The sequence below is a fragment of the Octopus bimaculoides genome, chromosome 5, assembly GCF_001194135.2.
Source record: "Octopus bimaculoides isolate UCB-OBI-ISO-001 chromosome 5, ASM119413v2, whole genome shotgun sequence".
NCBI lineage: Eukaryota > Metazoa > Mollusca > Cephalopoda > Octopoda > Octopodidae > Octopus > Octopus bimaculoides.
This window is the reverse complement of record NC_068985.1, coordinates 38,223,048-38,231,836: the sequence shown is the minus strand read 5'-3', so window position 1 is coordinate 38,231,836 and position 8,789 is coordinate 38,223,048. Positions and strand designations below refer to the sequence as shown.

Genomic DNA, 8,789 nt, shown 5'->3' with positions numbered 1-8,789 from the left:
ATATATATATATATATATACAGCATTTCTCACTTTCTGTACAATTACAAAATCTTAAAACTTTTCAGTAGAATATTTGTTTACAAGTTAATTTAATGCATCATTTTATTCAATTTGGCATATTTCAATATTGAAATTAATATGAAGGTGATAGTTTTGCAATACGAAAGTGTTGTAGCACAATTCTGTAATGTTATACCCTTCTGAGGTTTAGTTGAATTTGTGTGTGTAGAATTACTATTCTTTTGGAGCAATTTTGTAAATAACTCTTGCTTTGAAGGCAGTTTGCACTGTAAAGGAGTCTCAATGTTATATTAATTAGAATAACAACTATAATATAGACATCTATTTATGCACAGAATGTACTTGTAATATGTAGGATAACTTTATATAACCTAGAAACTGAAACCATGCAAAAAATAAGCATAAATATCTACACACCCAGTCACAATATTCTGTAATCATGAAGTTTGGTTCTGCTTCGCGGCAGACACCAAGAAGCTTGGTAATATTTGGATGTTCCAGGCGTGAAAACATATCCATTTCGTGCTTAAACTCAAAAAACAGCTGTTCGTCCTTATTTAGCAGTGATTTGACGACAACCAAACTTTCACTTTCAGACTCTCGAATGTTGCGAGCCTGGGCTAGAAAGACATCACCATACAAACCTTTTCCTGCAATGAACAAAATTAATTTACATATTTTAATTATAGTTTCACCAGTTTTAAATGTAATTACTATGTTCAAATTCAACAGAAAATTTATGAAATACAGATAATATTTTGGAAAGAAAAAATGACATGTCTGCAAAACAAATATCAAATTTACTCTATATTTTCTATACTATAATACAAGATAAAATCATCAGTATTAAAATTTGATAATGAAATTTTCTTAATTTTCAAGATACACATTAATGGTTTCACTCTTTTTCGGTTTTACTTTTAAATTAAAACTTCTTTCCTCATTTCTATGAGTTTATCATTATATTTGTTTTACATATATAATGAGTAAAAAAGAGTGAATGATTAAAACTGGGATGATTTTCATCACTGCATGCAAGACAGTTGAATGTAATGGTATTGTATTCATGTAATGATATTAGATTACATATGCTGAGTGCAAAAAGACCTGTCATGAGTTGAAGCAAATACACAGAATAAAGATTTGTTAATTAAACTTTTGAATGTCATTTATGCCATAACTACACAATGTAGCACAATACATAGAAAATAAAGCAATAACTGGCTGAATGCAAATTATGCTGCAATGTTGAGGACAGCCAAGGATAGTGTAAAGTCAGTCTAGCTACATTTGATGTAATTATGAAGAAGGTTATTGTACTCTATACAGTTTGCTACCGAGTCATACTCAGATAACTTCAGTTACGCAAACAGCCAGTGTATTGTTTAAAAATTATCCATAAATTCTGCAAAATATCACCTTTAAATCTATCAGTAATACTTCTAGTTGTTTACAAATAAAAACATTCCAACATGAAGTTAGAAATATTCACCAGGTTGTAGTTCTGTAATATTTAGCTCTTATCTTACTTTCTCATTGAGTGTTATAAAGCAGTTTGCAATGTAGATAAACAATAAATAGTACAAAATTCATATTAAGGAATCTTAACGATTAGTCTGTTTCATTTTCTAGTAAATAAGTCTAGTAAATAGTAAAGTCTAGTAAATAAGGGGCTTTAAAACCTATGTTTCAACGTTTCAAACTGGCATAAAAGAGAGCAAGTTTAATATCCAACTTCAAAATGTATCTGATTCATAAATAGCTGTCATTATTTTAGACAAATTGTGTTGCTGATGATGTTATGGTTGAGAAGTTGCTGGCAACTCAGACCAGCTTGAATACATCTGCCACCTATTTAGACAGATATATTGAACAGTATAACAAAATAAACCGTAGATAAATAAAGATCTGGTTCACAGATATTGGTCACTCAGTAAGGACTCTTGAAAAGAAATTTGACAGAAGCTGTAAAATATATAAAGAGACAGAGCTGATGATCACTCATCGTTATGGACATATTAAAGAAATATTATTATTAATCATTTTTCTTTTTTTAAACTTGATTGAAAGAATGGACATGATGCTGAAGAAATCTCCTATATACACTGTCAAGCCCCTCCACACACTTAAACTGTGTTCCTTATTAAGAGAGGCTTGTGTTAAAATATGTTCCATTTATGTTGCTAAATCACTGCAAGTAGAAGTAAAAGTTTGAATAATGAACAAAGGATCATGACAGATTTCCCTAACAGAAAGTTGGTTGATGGTAGGGGATTCAAAAGAAGTGAGGGGGGAAAAAAAACAGGCATAATAGACTCAGTAAACCCGAAATGCATTTTGAATTGAGTTTTGTGGCAACAGGAAACATGATTCAATAAAGTGAAGCTGAATGAAGGAACATCAGGAATCCTATAGTCAGACCACAGGAATCCTACTTCTGTATTACAGTAAATAATAGCCATGTTATTAGGGGAGACACACACACACAAAGACAGACTGTGATACACATGTAGATACACCCAGACATTCACACATCCATTCACACAAACATACTCTCACTCATAAATAGTTCTCTTCAATATAACACTTGTTCATAAAATTGCAGTTTAACTTTTCTCATTCATATGAGTATTTGGTGAATTGTTAGAATAGCTGTTGCTGCTTTTGTGAAAGGGGAAATTTCCTTTTGTAAGTATCTGAATAGAAGTTACAGGATCATTAGTTATGGCGTAAAGAGGAAATGCAATGGTGATATTAATGTACCCCCCCCCCCGACCTAAACCGGATGACAATCTCTCCTTTTTTTTTCTTTCTCATTCTAACTGTGTATTGGAATTTTCCCACATAAGTGCGTAGACAAGTCCTTTTTTTTTTGTTTAAGATATGTAACGATAAATTTATTTTATATGTCCATTAAAGGGGAGAGATGAGATAACATTTTAATCATACATGATTAACTAAGACTTACTAAAGATATTGTCTACTCCTATTTTCTTCTGCACACGTTATATTGGTTTAAAATTTTGGCACAAGGCCAGTAATTTCTAGGGAGGGGTTAAGTTGATTACATTGACCCCCAGTGCTCAACTGGTACTTATTTTAACAACTCCGAAAGGATTAAGGGTGAAGTTGACCTCGGTAGACTTTGAACTCAGAATATAAAGATGGAGTAAATACCACTAAGCATTTTTTCCAGCATGCAAATGATTCTGCCATCTCGCCACTTTCTGCACTTTTAATAATATTTTTCAGCAACATTGAATATTAACCATATCAATGATATCAGCAACATCAACAATATCAAAAATAGATATAAAGGAAGATTATTTTATTACTATTCCAAAAATTTTCCAAAATGTCCTATTTTTGTAATTACACAATTCCACAGAACGAAGAAACATATCTGTATGCCTCGATGAAGGTGAAGCATTTTATTCAGATTTTGCATTTCCTTACTATATTGAAAGTAACTTAGAGGTTAGCAGTGCTATTTTCTGCACTTTGAGTGGTCCTTACGTTTTGATCATGCATTTGCCTTCTGCATGCTTTTTAATCCCTCCCAAGTTACTTATTATTACAGAGGCTATTTCTGTTTCTTCCCCCAACATTCTGGTTATCTCTATTGTTAGATTTTCATATCTGGATAAGTTCTCCATTTCATTTTGAAATATATTATTTGCTTTTCCAGCATATATATTGAAGTTGGAAATATTTACACAGCTGTAGAACTGTAATATTTAGTTTTTATTTCACTTTCTCATAAAGTATTATAAAACAGTTATAATGTAGAGAAACAATGAATGGTTCACAATTTGTACAAAGGAATCTAAAGATTGTCTGTTTTATTTTCTAGGATTAAATCTATTAAATAAGGAGCTTTAAAACCTGTTTACCATCTGCATAGTTTTTAATCTCTCTTAAGTTACTTATTATTACAGAGACTATTTATATTTCAGCCCCAACATTCTGGTTACCTCTGTTGTAAGATCTTCATATGTGGATAACTTCTCCATTTCATGTAGAAATATAACATTGAATTTTCTAACATAAATGTCGATTATGAGGCATTTCTGCATCTTTGGTCCTTGGAAACCAAATCCATCAGATGAATTTTGATATCTCTGCTTGTGCAGAAAAAGGCATATGCCAAGTTATTGTTATCTTAGCATCCTCACTGACTCTTTCTGGCTTACATTTACAGTATACAGTGTCCCTTTGCTAGTATTGGGTCATCCCATAAATAATGCAGTTGTTTCAATTACATGAACTAAAAGTCAGAAGGGGACAGGATAAACTGCCTCCATCAACTTACTATAAAAGCAGGTAGAAATTTTACCTTGTACTCATTCTTAGTGCAAGTTTTGAATGGTGCAGTTCGAATTTAACAGTTGTTCTTTCAAGGCTATAATGGAAGTGACAAAGGAACATATTTGGCATATTTTGCTTTATGAGTTCAATAAAGGCAACAATGCAATGGAAAATGTGAGGAATATTAATGCAGTATATGGGGATTAGACAATAAGTGTAAGCTAGTGTCAATGGTGGTTTCAGAAATTCTGAGCTGGAAACTACAGCCCAGAAGATGAGCCTCATCCTGTTAGTTTTGCAAACTCTGGTGGAACAAAATCCCATTGTAACTGTTGAGGAACTAGCAGAGAAGCTTGGACTTGGTCATTCAACCATTCATTGACACCTGCATGCCACTGGAAAAGTCAGTAAATTGGGTCAATGGGTTCCTCACAAACTTTCCGAGTTTAATTGCGTGCAGAGAGTGAATGTGTGCTCTATTTTGTTGTCACGTCTCATGAATGAACTGTTTTTCTACCGAATAGTGACTGGTGATGAGAAATAGGTTCTCTATAAAATGTCCAACACCAAAGACAGTAGAAAGGCTAAAGAAGGTCTTCACCCATGTAAGGTGTTGTTATCTGTTTGGTGGGATATAAAAGGTTTAGTCCATTTTGAACTTTTAAAATGAAACCAAACAATAACAAAGGAGATCTACAGTGAACAGCTTCAGTCAGTGCTAGAAGGAAAACGATCATCTTTGGTTTCAAGATGAAAGGTGTTCTTCCATCAAGATAATGCTTGGCCACATACAGCAAGGAGGACACTCTAAAGGCTAGAGCAGTTTGAATGGGAAACGATGCCTCACCCACCATATTCGCAGGACATTGCATCATCTGATTATCATTTATTCCACAGTCTTCAAAATCATTTGGACGGAAAAAATATGAATTCTGTAGATGAGGTCAGAACAATAATGGAGGAGTATTTTTCATCACAGACAAGTAAATTTTGGAAGAGGGGCATTGCAAGTCTACCAGATAGATGGAAGAGCATTGTAGAAAATGAAGGACAGTATATTTTAGATTAAAAATGAACTTTGTTCATCTTAATTTTGAAAAATAAAAGAAGTATAAAAAGACACATCATTTATGGAATAACCCAATATTTCATTATGCTTGTTTAATTTCCCTTGGCTGTCTAAGGCCCTATCTTGAACTGAGCAACCAGAAACAAAATGGAGCAAATATATTTTTCCAGCCTGCACACATTCTGCTGTTATTTCAGGAATTCTTAATCACCTACTTTCCATAGATTCTGTTCGGAAGTCTTTGACCTTGTGCCTCAATCAAAAATCTAATCTTAGTTGACAATCACTTCTCAGATAGTATTGTGATATATTTTCTGTATACACCCACTCAGTTTAGTAAAACAGCTAGAATATAGCTAAAATATAAATGTTTTTCATTTAGCTCTACCTTAAGTATTAATCTAATGCATCTATAATATACTTTCATAACACTCTCTTTCATTTGTATATGATTTCTGATGTCTATTTATTGATCATTATCCATGTAAGTTCATGATTCCTGAATTCCTTACTTATGCCTATGCTGTAAATGTTCCTTTGAAAAGCATAAACCTCACATAATGTTATTTCCTTCCCTTATAATTGTGTGGGTAGTTTTAGTACCTATGAAAGATTTCTAACATAGGTTCACATTAAACTGCATATTTGGAGTTATGGTGCATATTGTCAATTGTATTAATCTCAGTATTTGACAGGTACATTTCTTATCAACTACAGATATCTATTTTATCAACCAGATTTGTGTTTATGCAAGAAAACATACTTATTTTTAATGTAGGTGTAGAAATTGCCACATATTCCCAGGTGAGGGAATGCTTAGTCAATTGTACAAATCTCAACCCTTTACTGATACTTAATTTTATTGACCCCTGAATGATGAAAGGCAAATCCAAGCCTGCAGAGATTTTAAAAGAGATTGTAAAGGGCCATAGCTAATACAATGCTTTAATATGAAACCAATCTACAGCCTTCTAAATAGTGTTATAAAACCACAATAAGCAAAAAAAAATAACTTTCAGTTGAATAGAAATAGTGAAATGTATTTAATTCCTGGTGGGATTTTAATTTTATGGAAATGACATGAATTCTCTTAGGTCAGTATTTCAGTTGAGCTAGTAGAAAGAGGAGTCAAAATGCCCTCGACTCATGCATTACCAGCTTCAAAAGTACAGAAATACACACTGAAAAATATAATCCTAAGTTGGGATGATCATGGCTGGAACACTTTTGATAATGAATCAGCTGCAGCCATGTAGGGGCAATATCTTGAGGTCTTTAGATGAACAGTACATGACTCAGTACTTTTTCTTTTTTTTTTTATTGTGTCTGTCTCTTATGGTGACATACTAAGTTGTGGGGATGTGAACAATTTGGAATTTGAAATTTGAAATCTAAAATTGAAATCGAGCCGAATCCGACGACTGGCACCCATGCCAACCTCTCCTTCATTGGACACTAAACTCTGCTTCTGAAGACCTGTTGAGGCAAGTGAAATCGTAATTGAACCATACTCGATGACTGGCACCTGAGCCAGTGGAGCATTAACAGTACTGTCGAGCATGTTCATTGCCAGAGCAGCTGTCTGGCTTCCGTGCTAGTGGCCCGTAAATAGCACCATTTGAGCGTAATCGTTACCAGCGTTGCCTTCTAGCATTTGTGCTGGTGGCACATTAGAAAATCATTAGAGCGAAGTCGTTGCCAGTGCCGCTGGACTGGCTCCCGTGCAGGTGGCACATAGAAAACACCTTTTCAAGCGTGTCTGTTGCCAGTACTGTGTGATTGGCTCTCGTGCCGGTGGCACGTAAAAGCACCCACTACACTCTCTGAGTGGTTGGCGTTAGGAAGGGCATCCAGCTGTAGAAACTCTGCCAGATCAGATTGGAGCCTGGTGCAGCCTTCTGGCTTGCCAGTCCTCAGACAAATCATCCAACCCATGCTTGGAAAGCGGACGTTAAACGATGTTGATGATGATATATATATATATATATATATATATATATATATATACAAATATATATAATATATAATATATATATATATATATGACTGTCTCTTTTCATTTTCTGTCTACCAAATCTAGCCATAAGGCTTTGGTCAGCCCAGAGCTTCTGACAAAGACACTTGCCAAAGGTGCTACACAGTGGGATTGAACCCTGAACCATGTAGCTGGGAAACAAATGTCTTACCACACAGCCAAAGCAACAACAACAAAAATAATACCAAAAACAGTATCATTTGAGAAAAGCATAAACGTCCAACAGTTATATATATAGATATACACATAAGTATGTGGTTTTGTGTTTAAAGTCGGAAATCAATATTTTAGAAAATATGAAATGTTGTTGATAAGACAACATCACTGAAGTTGAGGTAAAGTAGAACAACATTTTATGAAATGAATCTACATACAGACAGACTGATGGTTCTCGGGGCGATATATAATTTGTTGGCTAACTAACAAAAGAACGGAAAAATGATAACGAAATAAATGAAAAAAAAAATAAGCCTTGAAGGAAACAATTAGAAATTGATTGAAAACTGCTTGCCGAAGTTGTGATGGAGATTGGACGTGTAGTAACAGTGGTGGTGGTAGCAGCAGCAGCAGCAGTAGTAGTAGTAGTAGTAGTAGTAGTAGTAGTAGGTGGTGGTGGTGGTGGTGGTGGTGGTGGAGTTGGTGATGGGGGTAGCAAGTGATGCTGGTGATATATAATGGAACTGTGAAGTTAGATGGTTTCGGAGACAGAAACTTCAGATAGAAAATGAATGTTGTGTATTATTGTGAGATGTGTGGCTAACTAGTTGGATGGATGGATGGATGGATGGATGGTTGGTTGGCAGGCTGGTTGGTTAGTTTTGAATGTAGTAGTGACTGTAACCAGAATTGGCTTGCTGTGATGTTGATTGACGTCTGGCAGTAAAACATATAAAAAGAAATTGAGAGAAATTTCTTTCTTCTCTCTTTCTCTCTCTCTCTCTCTCTCTCTCTCTGTCAGTGCCTGGGTGTGTAGTTATGTGCGTGTGTAGGTTGATAGATAGATAGATAGATAGATAGATAGATAGATAGATAGATAGATAGATAGACAGATAGATAGATAGATAAATAGATAGTTACATATGCACACACACTCACACACAAACATATAGATACGTACTTACAGATATGCAGATATATATCCATATATAAATATTATATACATATATTATTACATACATAGGTACATATATAAACACATACATATACATATGTATACATATATACGCATACATACATATATTTTATTTATTTATATGTATATATATATATATATATCTTTCCTTTCTCGAGCGTCCAATAACACTATCCGTATCACGTCCTCACTTTGTTGTTTTTTTGTTATTGTTTTTTGTGG

The 8,789-nt window shown here is 34.0% G+C and overlaps 1 protein-coding gene across 1 annotated transcript in view; it reads right to left on the bottom strand.

The window, feature by feature from the left end:
* LOC106880012 (inactive tyrosine-protein kinase 7) overlaps positions 1–8,789 on the bottom strand; it is a 418,974-nt gene that overhangs the window by 2,199 nt on the left and 407,986 nt on the right. The window contains exon 16 of the mRNA XM_014929805.2: positions 441–673. Within this exon, the coding sequence (XP_014785291.1) occupies positions 441–673 (233 nt within the window). The remainder of the gene's footprint in view (positions 1–440; positions 674–8,789) is intronic.